The 17,296-nt window shown below is 57.0% G+C and overlaps 1 protein-coding gene and 1 long non-coding RNA gene across 2 annotated transcripts; one reads left to right on the top strand and one right to left on the bottom strand.

The window, feature by feature from the left end:
• Window positions 1-1,623: 1,623 nt before the first annotated feature.
• Window positions 1,624-14,309, bottom strand: LOC144952106 (uncharacterized). The gene is made up of 3 exons (XR_013640580.1): window positions 14,260-14,309; window positions 2,402-2,586; window positions 1,624-1,734 (listed from the first exon to the last, which is right to left on the bottom strand). It is a non-coding gene; the product is annotated as an uncharacterized LOC144952106 (long non-coding RNA).
• On the top strand, window positions 10,288-15,699 carry LOC144952105 (blood plasma apolipoprotein LAL1-like). The gene is made up of 4 exons (XM_078882513.1): window positions 10,288-10,406; window positions 11,994-12,091; window positions 14,318-14,474; window positions 14,958-15,699. Exons 1-4 carry the CDS (start codon window positions 10,306-10,308, stop codon window positions 15,061-15,063), a joined length of 462 nt encoding a protein of 153 aa, XP_078738639.1. The 5' UTR covers window positions 10,288-10,305; the 3' UTR covers window positions 15,064-15,699.
• The last annotated feature ends 1,597 nt before the right edge of the window (window positions 15,700-17,296 follow it).

Here is a 17,296-nt window from a genome sequence, read left to right as displayed (position 1 = left end):
GATGTTGCTGCTGTTGATGTTGTTGCTGTTGATGATGCTGATGCTGGTGTTGAGGTTGATGCTGTTGCTGATTAACTACAACAGCAGCGTCAACGTACTGCTGTTAATATTGATGCTGCTGCTGTTGATGTCGATGCTGTTGCTGGATGAACCGGAATGATCGGGGTGATCGTAGCCGCGTGAGTTGTGCCGCTGCGAGGTGGTCATTACCACGTCAAAGGGTGCGAGACGTTAACTACCTCGCCTGGTCTGCAGGAGGTCGTGGGTTCGATCCCGACCCTGACGATGCCTGCTGCTGCTATTTGGAGTTTGCGTTTCTCTCTCGTCATCATCACGGTGGCTAGGAGATGTTAACTACCTCGCTTGGTATACAGGAGGTCGTGGGTTCGATCCCGACCCTGACGATGCCTGCTGCTGCTATTTGGAGTTTGCGTTTCTCTCTCGTCATCATCACGGTGGCTAGGAGATGTTAACTACCTCGCTTGGTATACAGGAGGTCGTGGGTTCGATCCCGACCCTGACGATGCCTGCTGCTGCTATTTGGAGTTTGCGTTTCTCTCTCATCATCATCACGGTGGCTAGGAGATGTTAACTACCTCGCTTGGTATACAGGAGGTCGTGGGTTCGATCCCGACCCTGACGATGCCTGCTGCTGCTATTTGGAGTTTGCGTTTCTCTCTCGTCATCATCACGGTGGCTAGGAGATGTTAACTACCTCGCTTGGTATACAGGAGGTCGTGGGTTCGATCCCGACCCTGACGATGCCTGCTGCTGCTATTTATTTGGAGTTTGCGTGTCTCTCTCACCGTGGTCACTGCGTGGATTTGTCTCGGGTCCTTCGGATTTTCTCTAATTTTTAGAATCGAGATCGCCACGCGTTTCGAGTTATTTGGCTGCTGCTTTAAACTTCCACCTGATGATGATGATGAGCCAACTTCGTCGAACTATCATTCGTGATAGCCCAGGGTCGCTTCTGAAAAATAGCGCAAAATATAAGTCGTAGTGGTCGTATAAATAGTAGTATAGGTGGAGTATAATAATAGTAGTGTAGTATTATAGTGGAGTGTAGTGTGATAGGAGTATAGTGTCTAACTCGGAGACGATAAGACTTGGGGGCACTTATTTTTAGGTTTTTTTCTGGTAAAGTCACGTAGGTAAAGCTATCGTGCTGTGACGGTTCCACCTGAAGACGGAAGCTTGTGTTGCCTCCGAAACGTCGTGAGTTTTATTTTATTTTACTTTTATTAATTTTCATTTTTTACCTACATGGTGACTTTACCGAAGAAACCTAAGAATATGAATCCTTGCAGTCACGAAAGCTTCAAATCTAGACTTGGAGGCACTTCTTTATTAATAAGCTCCGTCGGGATTAACGCGCTTAACGTTCGGTCCGTCTGTTATCGGCGAAGCTGCTCAGTTGTTGGGGCTGTCTGACTGGCGGCGCTCCGAGATGGTGGCGAAGACGACGAGAAGGAGGAGGGGAACGGTGAAGACGACGATGACGAGAAGAACGCCGACGTTTGACTTCAGCAGCACAACGGAGACCCACTCCAACGACAGCCCCGAGGTCCCCCACAGTGGGGGGAGGCGTGGCCTCGCTTTGGCCACGCCCCCTTTCCGGAACCTCCCAGCGGGTTCCTGGAGGTCACCTTCCGTGACCTCGCCCGGCCTGCCGACTTGAGGGCTGCCGTACGCCGCAGATCCCCTTCCCTGCCAGCAGCCGGCGCTATGCCACTACAGGGGTGGAGAGTCGTGGAATATAATCACCACTGTGGTGACCCAAGAATGTGTGTGTCCCGTGCGTGACGTCACTCCACATGCCCCCCACCCCCCCTCCCGTCATTAATATTCATGGGCGGGTGGGTTTTTACACTCGCGCAGAAGGTCGAGCGGAAATGTTTTTTTTCTCGCAAATTCGCTCCAAGTTTGACATTGCTTTATTTAAAGTAAATCTAATAAATAATTCTACGCAGCAACAAAGTGGATTTGGTGTCTTTATTTATTTCTTCAGCACTTCAGACGAAAGGTAAGTCTAACTTATGCTTCTACATTACGGTAAAATCGACATTTCTCGGTGATTTTTCAGATAATGTATCGAATTCCAATTTATTTCGACCCCAGCGACTGAAAGCCGAAGAGGATAAAGTATCAGAGCAGTGAATTTGAACAAATTGAAGGTCAGTTATATACAGTGCTACAGTCAACTGCAGTGAAGTGTTTGATGATGTAGTTTAGTGCAAGAATCTGCCGTTAATACAGTGCTACTGTGAAATGCAGTGAATTGTTTGACGTAGTTTTGTGCAAGAATCACTGCCATTAATACAGTGCTACTGTGAACTGCAGTGAAGTGTTTGATGACGTAGTTTCGTGCCAGATTCACTGCCATGAAATTAAAAGATACAATGATCCTCTGCTCCAATTGTGTCGTAAATATCTCAGCTTCCGTCCTAGGGCGGGCAGCAGGCGAGTGGTGGGTGTCAGTCACGTGGGTTTGACGGAGCCTCCCCGACGCGTTCAGAAGGGGCACCCCCACTGGCAGTTGTCCCTGTGCGGCACAGGGAGGGGGCTGTCACTGGGGAGCTCGCCCTGCCAGGAGGGACAAGGGGGGGAGGGTGCAGGACACGATCATTGCTGCTGTGGGAACCCAATCGAGATGTAATTTATCAGAATAGATTTGTGTGTGTGTGTAGATCGTTGTTTAATGTGGACCGCGATGGCGTTACTCTTGCGATCGACGCCACGGGACCTATACCGTCCGCAGTGAAGCGGGACGGCTTCTCTCCTGACGGTGAGTGGCACCCCGCGGTAGTCACCAGGACGGCCAGACGGGTTCGAACCGCGAAACGGCGAACGCTGCTGCTGCTGCTGCTGTTGTTAGGCCGTGTCTGGCCGGAGAAGAGATGGGGGGTGATTGGGGTGAGTGGTGGGTGAGTGGCACGGGCTGGAGTAGAGATGGGGTGATGGGGTGAGTGGTGGGTCTGGGTGTGTGACACGGGCTAGAGGAGAGATGGAGTGATGTGGTACAGGAGGATGTGGAGCTGAGTGGACTTGCCGATGACTGGTACCAGCGGTGTCAAGATCGGCCTCTGTGGAGGAGGCTCGTGAAGGACGCTACTGGGCAGTTGGAGGCAGTCGCCCTCCAGCAACAACGGAGGGCGGAGGAGCGACGCTCACAACAACGAGCGGAGCGCCGGGTGGCTAAAGCACAGCAAGTTGGTACAGTGGGGACACAGGTGGTGCATCTGCCAGCAGTCATCTCAGCCGGTCAACCCGTGGCACCTGCTGGGTCTGCCCCGTGACCTCCTGCCAGCGGGCCTGCGACACTTCACGTGGGAGCATCATTGTGCACGTAGCCTGGCACAGACGCCACGGCGATGGCACCACCACTATTGGCAATGGAGCCGTGTGTGTGTGTGCCTCCCCTAAGTCGAGGGGGGGGGGTTGTCCCTGTGGGTCTCTCTGGGTCTGTGAGTCTCTGTGTGTGTCTCTGTGTGTGTCCCTGTGTGTGTCTCTGTGTGTGTCTGTGTGTGTCTCTGTGTGTACGCGCGCGCGTGTCCCTGACCCCAGGTTATCTGCTCCCGACCCAGCAAACAGCGGCCGCGGTCCACTGGGGGACCTCTCCCGCCGCTGCTGCTGCTGCTGCTGCCGCTCCTCCTCCTCCACGGCGCTCGTTACTCATTAAGCTGCTGAAGCTGCAGCGGCAGCAGCAGCAGCAGCGGCTGGGGGCCCGGGCAGCCTCGCGATCTTTATTGATCGAGTTGGCCACGTCACTGGGGCTGCTGCTGCTGCTGACTCGGATGTCCTTTCATGTCACCACGCGAGATAAACACCACACACACCAACCACCCACAACACTCACCCACCCACCACCAACCACCCACTCACCACCACCCACTCACCACCCATCCACACCACCCACTCACCACCCACCCATCCACACCACCCACCCACCTACCCACCCACACCACCTACCCACCCACACCACCTACCCATCCACTCACCCACCCACCACCTATCCACCCACAACAACCACACCACCCACTACCCCACCGACCCACCACCCACCCCACCAAATCCACCCACCCCACTCACCACCCACCCCACCACCTAACCACCTACCAACCATCCACCGCCACCCACACCACCCACCCACCACAACCCTCAGCGTGGAGAGGCGAGGAGCTGGGAATCCACAAGAGATGTGTGTGTGGGGGGGGGGGGTTGTTTGTTTGTTGTTGTTTAAAAGCTAGAACTCCATCTTGAGACTCACAACATGCCGAGCGCCCTGCTCAGTCGTGGACTCGGTCTGCTCCGTCGGGTTTCCCGGCGTCAAATCGTTCTTCTCTCGCTGCTGCTGCTGATGATGATGATGATGCTGCTGCTGATGATGCTGCTGATGATGATGTGTGTGGCCTTGCAGATCCCTCTGCAATAATCATCTTTGAGTTACCCTCAACCCCCCCTCCTCTCTGCTCTGGTTTCCTTAAACATCATTTCGCTTATCGCAGCGTAAAGTTTATCCCCTCTACTCACTACTCACATTGCCCAGCCCATTTCCCAGTCTCTTGCCCAGCCCATTGCCCAGCCCATCGCCCAGCCAATTGCCCAGCCCATTTACCAGTCTCTTGCCCAGCCCATCGCCCAGCCCATTGCCCAGCCCATTACCCAGCCCATTTCCCAGTCTCTTTCCCAGCCAATTGCCCAGCCCATTGCCCAGCCCATCGCCCAGCCCATTACCCAGTCTCTTGCCCAGCCCGTTGCCCAGCCCATTACCCAGCCCATTACCCAGCCCATTGCCCAGCCCATTGCCCAGCCCATTGCCCAGCCCATTACCCAGCCCATTGCCCAGCCCATTACCCAGCCCATTGCCCAGCCCATTACCCAGCCCATTGCCCAGCCCATTGCCCAGCCCATTGCCCAGCCTCTTGCCCAGCCCATCGCCCAGCCCATTGCCCAGCCTGTTGCCCAGCCCATCGCCCAGCCCATTACCCAGTCTCTTGCCCAGCCCATTGCCCAGCCCATTGCCCAGCCCTAACCCGTGAACTCTCTTCCCCCTTCACAACACTCTGGATGACCTGGCCGCCTCTTGAAGCCAGACGCGCCTCGGCCATCAAAGGCTTCCCACTCGAGGCACTCACTCGCCTCACCTGCGCGCAGCTACACAACGGTGCTCCGCAGATATGAACGAGCCTGGGGAAAAACTAACACGTGCTTCTCCCACGCGTTATGAAATGTTTCAAGCCTCCCGCCGTCACTTGGCACTTCAAGTTCAAGTTTCATGTATTAGGTGTAGCCCTGTGAGCCATTCGGCTCTTGAATCGGGTGCAAACGCAACAAACAAAAAAACAAAAACATGAACAAGAAAACATCTTAAAGTGCAAACAGAAAATCCAAGAAAAGGCAGCAAAATATTGCAGAAAAATCACCGTAACACACCAACGCCTTGTGTGCAAAAATCCCAGTGGGATGCAAGTCAAACAACAACAACAAGCACAAGACAACTTAGATTAAGGCCATCAGTCTAACTCCGTACTACAACAACACAAACATGGCCAAACCCAATACACTTTTCGAAATCACCAAAATAAAGCAATGAGCCCCATCGGAAAGTCTCCCTTGCCTCGCCAACCAAATTGCTTCCCGTGGGGCTGGGTGGGGGGTGGGAGGGGTGGGGCTGGGTGGGAGGGGTGGGGCTGGGTGGGAGGGGTGGGGCACACAGAGACCCAGAGACCCATCGACTCGCTTAGAGACCCATAGACTCACACAGAGACCCATAGACTCACACAGAGACCCATAGACTCACACAGAGACCCATAGACTCACACAGAGACCCATAGACTCACACAGAGACCCATCGACTAGCACAGAGACCCATAGACTCACACAGAGACCCATAGACTCGCACAGAGACCCATATACTCGCACATAGACCCATCGACTAGCACAGAGACCCATAGACTCACACAGAGACCCATCGACTAGCACAGAGACCCATCGACTCACACAGAGACCCATAGACTCGCACAGAGACCAATCGACTCGCACAGAGACCCATCGACTCACACAGAGACCCATCGACTCACACAGAGACCCATAGACTCACACAGAGACCCATAGACTCGCACAGAGACCCATCGACTCACACAGAGACCCATCGACTCACACAGAGACCCATCGACTCTCCGCTCCCCATCCCGGATTTTGTCCCTCAGTGGGTGGCAACCGCAGTGGTCACCTTGGGGTCAACTGGGCCTCGACGGGAAGGTGCCGCCCCTAGGTCGACTCGGCCATGAAAACCTCGCGAGCCAACAAGGGGCGGAGGGGCAGTGGGGGGGGGGCGGTGGGGGGAAGAAGTGGGGGGGGGTAGCGGTACGTGGCTGGGGAATTGAACATTGACCCAAAGCAGTCCACATCACGCGACTCATTCCCCACTACCCCCACTCACCACCACCACCCCAACCACTCACCACCACCCCCACCACTCACCACCACCCCCACCACTCACCACCACCACTCACCACCACCCACTCACTCACCACCACCCACTCACCCACTCACTCACCACCACCCACTCACCACTACCCCCACTCACTCACCACCACCACCCACTCAACACCACCCCCTCACCCACTCACTCACCACCACCCCCACTCACTCACTCACCACCACCCCCACTCACTCACCACCACCCCCACTCACTCACTCACCACCCCCACTCACTCACCACCACTCACTCACTCACCACTACCCCCACTCACTCACTCACCACCACCCCCACTCACTCACTCACCACCACCCCCACTCACTCACCACCAACCCCACTCACTCACCACTACCCCCACTCACTCACCACCACCCCAACTCACTCACCACCCCAACTCACTCACCACCACTACCCCCACCCACTCACCACCACTACCCCCTCACTCACTCACCACCACTACCCCCACCCACTCACTCACCACCACCCCCACTCACTCACCACTACCCCCACTCACTCACTCACCACCACCCCCACTCACTCACCACCACTACCCCCACTCACTCACCACTACCCCCACTCACTCACCACCACCCCCACTCACTCACTCACCACCACCCCCACTCACTCACCACCACCCCCACTCACTCACCACCACCCCCACTCACTCACCACTACCCCCACTCACTCACCACCACCCCAACTCACTCACCACCCCAACTCACTCACCACCACTACCCCCACCCACTCACCACCACTACCCCCTCACTCACTCACTCACCACCACCCCCACTCACTCACCACCACTACCCCCACCCACTCACAACCACTACCCCCTCACTCACTCACCACCACCCCCACTCACTCACCACCACTACCCCCACTCACTCACCACTACCCCCACTCACTCACCACCACCCCCACTCACTCACCACTACCCCCACTCACTCACTCACCACCACCCCCACTCACTCACCACCACTACCCCCACTCACTCACCACTACCCCCACTCACTCACCACTACCCCCACTCACTCACTCACCACTAACCCCACTCACCACTACCCCACTCACCCACTCACCACCACCCCCACTCACTCACCACTACCCCCACTCACTCACTCACCACTAACCCCACTCACCCACTCACCACCACCCCCACTCACTCACCACTATCCCCACTCACTCACCACCACTACCCCCTCACTCACTCACTCACCACCACCCCCACTCACTCACTCACCACCACTACCCCCACTCACTCACCACCACCCCCACTCATTCACCACCACCCCCACTCACTCACCACTACACTCACCCACTCACCGCCACCCCCACTCACTCACCACCACCCCCACTCACTCACCACCACCCCCACTCACTCACTCACTCACCACCACCCCCACTCACTCACCACCACCCCCACTCACTCACCACCACCCACTCACTCACTCACCACTACCCCATTCACCCACTCACCATCACCACCCACTCACTCACCACCACCCCCACTCACTCACTCACCACTAACCCCACTCACCACTACCCCATTCACTCACTCACCACCACCCCACACTCACCCCACACTCACCCCATACTCACCCCCACTCACCCCACACTCACCCCACACTCACCCCCACTCACCCCACACGCACCCCCACTCACCCCACACTCACCCCACACTCACCCCCACTCACCCCACACTCACCCCCGCTCACCCCACACTCACCCCCGCTCACCCCACACTCACCCCACACTCACCCCCACTCACCCGACACTCACCCCCACTCACCCCACACTCACCCCACACTCACCCCCACTCACCACCACCCCACACTCACCCCACACTCACCACCACCCCACACTCACCCCACACTCACCCCACACTCACCACCACCCCACACTTACCCCACACTCACCCCACACTCACTCACCACCACCCCACACTCACCCCACACTTTCACCAATACCAAGAATCGTCATTCTCCACTAAGTGGCGGTGACGTTACCACGGCGCCTGTGCCAGGCTAGGTGCACTTTGAGGCCGTCACGAGAAGTGTCGAAGGCTCAATGCTGACAGGAGGTCTCGGGACAGACCCTGCAGGTGCCGTGGGTTGGCTGACTGAGGTGACCGGTAGATGCACACCACCTATGCCCCCTACTGTGCCAACTTACTTCACTTTAGCTGCCCGGTGCTCCGCTCGTTGTTGTGAGCATCGCTCCTCCGCCCTCCGTTGTTGTTGGAGGGCGACTGCCTCCAACTGCCCAGTAGCGTCCTTCACGAGCCTCCTCCACTGAGGCCGATCCTGACACCGCTGGTACCAGCCATCGGCAAGTCCACTCAGCTCCACATCCTACTGTACCACATCACTCCATCTCTTCTCTAGCCCGTGCCGCGCCCGTTTAGCCCCCTCTATGCGGCCGAACAAAAGCTGTTTGGCATGCGGTGGCTGGGCATGCGGGCTACATGACCCAGCCAACGCAGCCTTGCCTGCCGGAGGAGCTCACCGATGGGACTTTGTCCAGATCTTTCGAGGATTTGTGAGCTCCTCACACAATCCAGCCTGCAGATTAAACCCAGGATTGATCGTAGGCAGGCCAGCCTCAATGTTTCTAACCGGCGAAGATGTTCCATTAGGGAGGTCATTGACTGGCCGAGATGACCTGAAGCTCACCACCACCCCGCACTCACCACCATCCCACACTCACTCACCTCCCTGCTCACCCATTGCAATCCCTGATTTCATCTTCGTGGGATTATGAGCGGTGCTGAAATCTCATCTCTGGAGAACTGCCTCCTCCTCCTCCTCTTCTTGTCGTGTTTAGTTTGTGGTGCTTCCCCCCCACCTCCGATTAGCAGTTGGCTACGTACGGTGCGAAGGAAGTTCTACTTACGCGTGTGTGTGTGTACGTGTGTGTGTGTACGTGTGTGTGTGTGTGTGTGTACGTGTGTGTGTGTGTGTACGTGTGTGTGTGTGTGTACGTGTGTGTGTGTGTGTACGTGTGTGTGTGTACGTGTGTGTGTGTGTGTGTGTACGTGTGTGTGTGTGTGTACGTGTGTGTGTGTGTGTACGTGTGTGTGTACGTGTGTGTGTGTACGTGTGTGTGTGTGTACGTGTGTGTGTGTACGTGTGTGTGTGTACGTGTGTGTGTGTGTACGTGTGTGTGTGTGTACGTGTGTGTGTGTGTACGCGTGTGTGTGTGTACGTGTGTGTGTGTACGTGTGTGTGTGTACGTGTGTGTGTGTACGTGTGTGTGTACGTGTGTGTGTGTGTGTACGTGTGTGTGTGTGTACGTGTGTGTGTGTGTACGTGTGTGTGTGTGTACGTGTGTGTGTGTGTACGTGTGTGTGTGTGTACGTGTGTGTGTGTGTACGTGTGTGTGTGTACGTGTGTGTGTGTACGTGTGTGTGTGTACGTGTGTGTGTGTACGTGTGTGTGTGTACGTGTGTGTGTACGTGTGTGTGTGTGTGTACGTGTGTGTGTGTGTACGTGTGTGTGTGTGTACGTGTGTGTGTGTGTACGTGTGTGTGTGTGTACGTGTGTGTGTGTGTACGTGTGTGTGTGTGTACGTGTGTGTGTGTGTGTGTGTGTGTGTACGTGTGTGTGTGTGTGTGTACGTGTGTGCGTGCGTGTGTACGTGTGTGTGTGCGTGTGTACGTGTGTGTGTGCGTGCGTGTGTGTGTGCGCCCGCCTTTGCACGTGTGCCAGTCCCGTGTGTGCCAGTCTCGTGTGTGCGCTCTTTGTAGGTCTGCCAGTGTGCGTGCGTGTGTGCGTGTGTGTGGGGGTCTGCCAGTGTGCGTGCGTGTGTGTGTGCGTGCGTGCATGTGTGCGTGTGGGTGTGTGCGCGCCTGCCAGTGCGTGTATATAAGGGAGAGCCTCCCAGAGTCGGCATCACTCGCCTCCTCCACTCTCTCAGCCACGTGGTGAGTGCCTCTCACTCACACGGCTCCAACTCACACCCACTCACACTCACTCACTCACACGGCTACAACTCACACACACAGACACTCACACAGACACTCACACGGCTCCAACTCACACTCACTCACACACACAGACACTCACTCACACACGCAGACACTCACACACGGCTCCAACTCACACTCACTCACCGACACTCACACGGCTCCAACTCACACTCACACACACAGACACTCACACAGACACTCACACGGCTCCAACTCACACTCACTCACACACACAGACACTCACACACGGCTCCAACTCACACTCACTCACCGACACTCACACGGCTCCAACTCACACTCACTCACACTCACTCACACTCACCGACACTCACACGGTTCCAACTCACACTCACTCACAGACACTCACACGGCTCCAACTCACACTCACACACAGACACGCACAGGCTCCAACACTCACTCACACTCACAGATACTCACTCACACAGACACACACTCACACGGCTCCAACTCGCACAGACACAGACTCACACGGCTCCAATTCACACTTACACACAGACACACACAGGCTCCAACACTCACTCGCACTCACTCACACTCACACAGACACAGACTCACACACTCACACGGCTCCACCACCACTCACAGACACACACTCACACATAGACTCACACTCACACACAGACTCACACACAGACACACACTCACACACACACACACAGACTCACACTCACACACAGACTCACACAGAGACACACACACTCACACACACTCACACAGACACTCAAACTCAGCTCCACTCACACTCACACAGTGACCCGCAGTTTAAGCTCTGCTGATGAGACCCAGACGGTGGAAACCCGCCCAGACTGCAGCCGAAACCCCTGAGAGTGCTCTGGACAGCCTGTGCACGTGAACATGTTTGGGGCGCCGCGAGATGTTAATTCCCTCGCCTGGTGTCTCTCTCTCATCATCATCACGGTGGCTAGGAGACGTTAACTACCTCGCCTGGTGTGCAGGAGGTCGTGGGTTCGATCCCAATCCTGACGATGCCTGCTGCTGCTGTAGATTTGGAGTTTTCGTGTCTTTCTCTCATCATCATCATCACGGTGGCTAGGAGATGTTGACTACCTCGCCTGGTGTGCAGGAGGTCGTGGGTTCGATCCCAATCCTGACGATGCCTGCTGCTGCTGTAGATTTGGAGTTTTCGTGTCTTTCTCTCATCATCATCATCATCACGGTGGCTAGGAGATGTTGACTACCTCGCCTGGTGTGCAGGATGTCGTGGGTTCGATCCCGACCCTGTGGTGCAGTGCTTTGGCATGCTGCTCACGGCCAACACCGGTGACGATTATCTGAACGGGTCCGGAGCCTCCCCTAGGTCGACTCGGCCTCAAATGGGTACCTGGTGCGGTGCGTAGTAAACATCGCCACCGGGGAGACAAAGGCGGCCGGGCGTGGTGCTGGCCACCCACCCCATCGTGTGCCGTGCCGGCCTTCGTAGGTGCTCGCTAACTGCACTTGCCCCTACAGTCTGTTGAGGCTACACGGGGGATCTTTGTTGTTGTTGTTGGGTGTGCTCAGCAGGTACCTCGCTCCGGCCACCAACCCCAACAGCAAGAAGATGAAGCTCCACGTGGCTGCCCTGGCGACTCTCGCCGTCGTCTGCATCCTGGCTGCAGGTTCGCTCGCCACTCGACACGATGGGCACACTTCACCCACACACGCTTCACCCACACCGACACACGCTTCACCCACACGCTTCACCCACACCGACACGCTTCACCCACACGCTTCACCCACACACGCTTCACCCACACGCTTCACCCACACCGACACGCTTCACCCACACGCTTCACCCACACGCTTCACCCACACGCTTCACCCACACGCTTCACCCACACGCTTCACCCACACGCTTCACCCACACGCTTCACCCACACACGCTTCACCGACACGCTTCACCCACACACGCTTCACCGACACGCTTCACCCACACCGACACGCTTCACCCACACGCTTCACCCACACGCTTCACCCACACACGCTTCACCGACACGCTTCACCCACACCGACACGCTTCACCCACACGCTTCACCGACACACGCTTCACCCACACGCTTCACCCACACCGACACGCTTCACCCACACGCTTCACCCACACCGACACGCTTCACCCACACACGCTTCACCCACACACGCTTCACCCACACGCTTCACCCACACCGACACGCTTCACCCACACGCTTCACCCACACGCTTCACCCACACCGACACGCTTCACCCACACGCTTCACCCACACGCTTCACCCACACCGACACGCTTCACCCACACCGACACGCTTCACCCACACACGCTTCACCCACACCGACACGCTTCACCCACACACGCTTCACCCACACACGCTTCACCGACACGCTTCACCCACACGCTTCACCCACACACGCTTCACCCACACCGACACGCTTCACCCACACGCTTCACCCACACACGCTTCACCCACACGCTTCACCCACACGCTTCACCCACACGCTTCACCCACACACGCTTCACCCACACGCTTCACCCACACCGACACGCTTCACCCACACGCTTCACCCACACGCTTCACCCACACGCTTCACCCACACGCTTCACCCACACGCTTCACCCACACCGACACGCTTCACCCACACGCTTCACCCACACGCTTCACCCACACACGCTTCACCGACACGCTTCACCGACACCGACACGCTTCACCCACACGCTTCACCCACACGCTTCACCCACACACGCTTCACCCACACACGCTTCACCCACACGCTTCACCCACACGCTTCACCCACACGCTTCACCCACACGCTTCACCCACACCGACACACGCTTCACCCACACCGACACGCTTCACCCACACGCTTCACCCACACCCACACGCTTCACCCACACGCTTCACCCACACGCTTCACCCACACCCACACGCTTCACCCACACGCTTCACCCACACGCTTCACCCACACGCTTCACCCACACCGACACGCTTCACCCACACGCTTCACCCACACGCTTCACCCACACCCACACGCTTCACCCACACGCTTCACCCACACCGACACACTTCACCCACACACGCTTCACCCACACAGAGATACACAGAGACACACACACAGACACACAGAGACCCCACAGAGACCCCACAGAGACCCCACAGAGACCCACAGAGACCCACAGAGACCCACAGAGACTCACAGAGACCCACAGAGACCCACAGAGACCCACAGAGACCCACAGAGACCACACAGAGACCCACAGAGACCCACAGAGACCCACAGAGACCCACAGAGACTCACAGAGACCCACAGAGACCACACAGAGACCCACAGAGACCCCACAGAGACGCACAGAGACCCACAGAGACACACAGAGACCCACAAAGACCATACAGAGACCCACAGAGACCCCACAGAGACCCACAGAGACGCACAGAGACCACACAGAGACCCACAGAGACCCCACAGAGACCCACAGAGACCCACAGAGACCCACAAAGACACACAGAGACCCAAAGAGACCACACAGAGACCCACAGAGACCCCACAGAGACCCACAGAGACCCCACAGAGACCCACAGAGACCCACAGAGACCCACAGAGACCACACAGAGACCACACAGAGACCCCACAGAGACCCACAGAGACCACACAGAGACCCACAGAGACCCACAGAGACCCACAGAGACGCACAGAGACCCACAGAGACCCACAGAGACGCACAGAGACCCACAGAGACCCACAGAGACCCACAGAGACCCACAGAGACCATAGCCGTCATCCCATACGGCACTGATAAGGGGTTGATAGGTATGCGTACGCGCGAGGGTATGGGCGTCGTCGTGATCGTCCGACGTTCCGTGCCCCCCCTCCCGCAGGGTCCGAGGCCGCGCCCAAGGCGATGTCCGACACGGCTGTGGTGAAGGCCCAACTCTTCCCCGACGCGTTCTGGGAGGGTTACAAGAACGTGTCCGCCGAGTTCAAAAAGATGGTGCACGGCCTGCAGACCTCCAACATCGGCGAGCAAGCCCATCGGCGAGCAAGCCAAGTGAGCACCAGCAGCACCATCATCACCACTAGCACCATCAGCACCATCACCATCATCACCATCACCACCATCACCATCAGCACCACTAGCAGCATCATCACCATCACCACCATCACCATCAGCACCACTAGCAGCATCATCACCATCATTACCAGTAGTACTATCATCACCATCATCACCATCACTAGCAGCACCATCACCACTAGCAGCACCATCATCACCACCACCAACAGCAGCAACACCATCATCTCCGTGCGTCTCTGTGTGTCTCCACGTGTCTCTGTCTCCACGTGTCTCTGTCTCCACGTGTCTCTGTCTCCACGTGTCTCTGTCTCCACGTGTGTCTCTGTGTCTCCACGTGTCTCTGTGTCTCCGTGTCTCTGTCTCCACGTGCGTCTCTGTGTGTCTCCACGTGCGTCTCTGTGTGTCTCCACGTGCGTCTCCGTGTGTCTCCACGTGCGTGCGCGCAGGACCCTGCTCACCGACACGGTGGCCGTGCTGACCCCGTACCTGCACAAGATCCGCGAGAACGTCAGCAAGATGTACCAGGCGTACGTGGAGGCCAAGCATCACTAGACTCCTCACTCAAACCACTCACACACACACCACACACCACTCACACCACACACTCACACACACCACTCACACCACACACTCACACACACCACACACTCACACACACCACTCACACACACACACCACTCACACCACTCACACACACACACCACACACTCACACACACCACTCACACACGGAGAGACCCACAGACTCCCAGACACCCACAGACTCCCACAGACTCGCCACACGCGGAGAGACCCACAGACTCCCACAGACACCCACACACACCACCCACAGACTCGCCACACGCGGCGAAGGCACCCACAGGCTAGGACCGCAAGACGCCGGGGGGGGAGGGGGTATCCGTGACACTTCGCTTCCATTTAAGTTTCACGGCGATCTCAATCGACCACCACCACCACCCAGTGCACCCACACCACCCACACCACCACCACCACGCCCCAGCACCCCCACACGACCCGAAGCGACCCCAGCGGCAGCTGTCCCTACGCAGCCGCCGGCTGTGGACGACGACGATGTGTGGGGGGGGGGGGTGGGGGGGTGGGACTCGTTCAGTTTTATTGAGAAGGTGGGAACGTCGTGAATGTTAATTGAGAATGATACGACCCCAAATAAACGCGTTGTGTGACGATGCTACTTGGTGGTGGTTGGTGGTGGTGGTTGGTGGTGGTGTTCCGTGCGGTGAAAGCTGTCGGGTTGGTAGGGACGGGTCGGTTTGTATTGTCGTTGAGAGAGCCCTCCGCCACCCGACGCAAGTGGAATCGTCGCGCTGTGCTTTTTGATCAACTCGCACACTCACCAACTCACTCACTCACCTACTCACTCACTCACCCACTCACTCACCCACTCACCCACTCACTCACCCACTCACTCACTCACCCACTCACTCACTCACCTTCTCACTCACACACTCACCGTCTCACTCACTCACCCACTCACTCACTCACTCACCCACTCACCGTCTCACTCACTCACCCACTCACTCACTCACTCACCCACCGTCTCACTCACTCAACCTTCTCACTCGCACACTCACCGTCTCACTCACTCACTCACCGTCTCACTCACTCAACCTCTCACTCATCCACTCAACCTCTCACCCACCGTCTCACTCACCCACCGTCTCACTCACCCACTCACTCACTCAACCTCTCACTCACCCACCGTCTCACTCACCCACCGTCTCACTCACCCACTCACCCACCGTCTCACTCACCCACTCACTCAACCTCTCACTCACCCACTCACCCTTCTCACTCACTCAGCCACCGTCTCACTCGTTCACCCACCGTCTCACTCACTCACTCACCCACCGTCTCACTCACTCCCACACTCACCGTCTCACTCACTCACTCAACCTCTCACTCACCTACCCACTCACCTTCTCACTCACCCAACCTCACTCACCTACCCACTCACCGTCTCACCCACCTTCTCACTCACCGTCTCACCCACCCACTCACTCAAGCTCTCACTCACCGTCTCACTCACCCACCTCCTCATTCAGCCTCTGACCCATTCACCGTCTCACTCACTCAACCTCACACTCACCTACCCATTCACCCACTCACTCAACCTCAGACTCACCTACCCTCTCACCCTCTCTCACTCGCCCACTCACACTTCTCACATTTTTCACTCACCTCACTCAACCTCTCACTCACCCATCTTCTCACTCACCTACCCACTCACTCAACCTCTCACTTACCCACTCAACAAATCACTCACCCACCCACTCACCCTACCCACTCACCCACTCACCTTCTCACTCACTCACACTTCTCACTCACCTCTCACTCACCCATCCACCCACTCACCTACCCACTCATCTTCTCATTCAGCACCTCACTCACCCACCCACCCACTCACCTTCTCACTCACCTCTCACTCACCCACCCACTCACCTTCTCACTCACCTACCCACTCATCTTCTCATTCAGCACCTCACTCACCCACCCACTCACCTTCTCACTCACCTCTCACTCACCCACCCACTCACCTTCTCACTCACCTACCCACTCACCTACCCACTCACCTTCTCACCCACCCACCCACTCACCTTCTCACTCACCTACCCACTCACCTACCCACTCACCTTCTCATTCAGCACCTCACCCACCCACCCACCCACCCTCTCACCCACCCACCCACCCACCCTCCCACCCACCCACCCACCCTCCCACCCACCCACCCACCCACCCTCCCACCCACCCACCCACCCACCCTCTCA

This window comes from Lampetra fluviatilis, chromosome 65 (genome assembly GCF_964198595.1).
Source record: "Lampetra fluviatilis chromosome 65, kcLamFluv1.1, whole genome shotgun sequence".
Classification (NCBI taxonomy): domain Eukaryota; kingdom Metazoa; phylum Chordata; class Hyperoartia; order Petromyzontiformes; family Petromyzontidae; genus Lampetra; species Lampetra fluviatilis.
The sequence above is the reverse complement of the archived record's forward strand: the minus strand, read 5'-3'. Positions and strand labels throughout refer to the sequence as shown.

Excerpts from the sequence above, each read along its gene's own strand:
- LOC144952105 (XM_078882513.1), top strand. The coding sequence starts at position 10,306 with ATGTGTGCGTGTGGGTGTGTGCGCGCCTGCCAGTGCGTGTATATAAGG. Across the intron at positions 10,407-11,993 it reads TCCACTCTCTCAGCCACGTG|CAGGTACCTCGCTCCGGCCA; the intron begins GTGAGTGCCTCT and ends GGGTGTGCTCAG. Across the intron at positions 14,475-14,957 it reads ATCGGCGAGCAAGCCCATCG|GACCCTGCTCACCGACACGG; the intron begins GCGAGCAAGCCA and ends GCGTGCGCGCAG.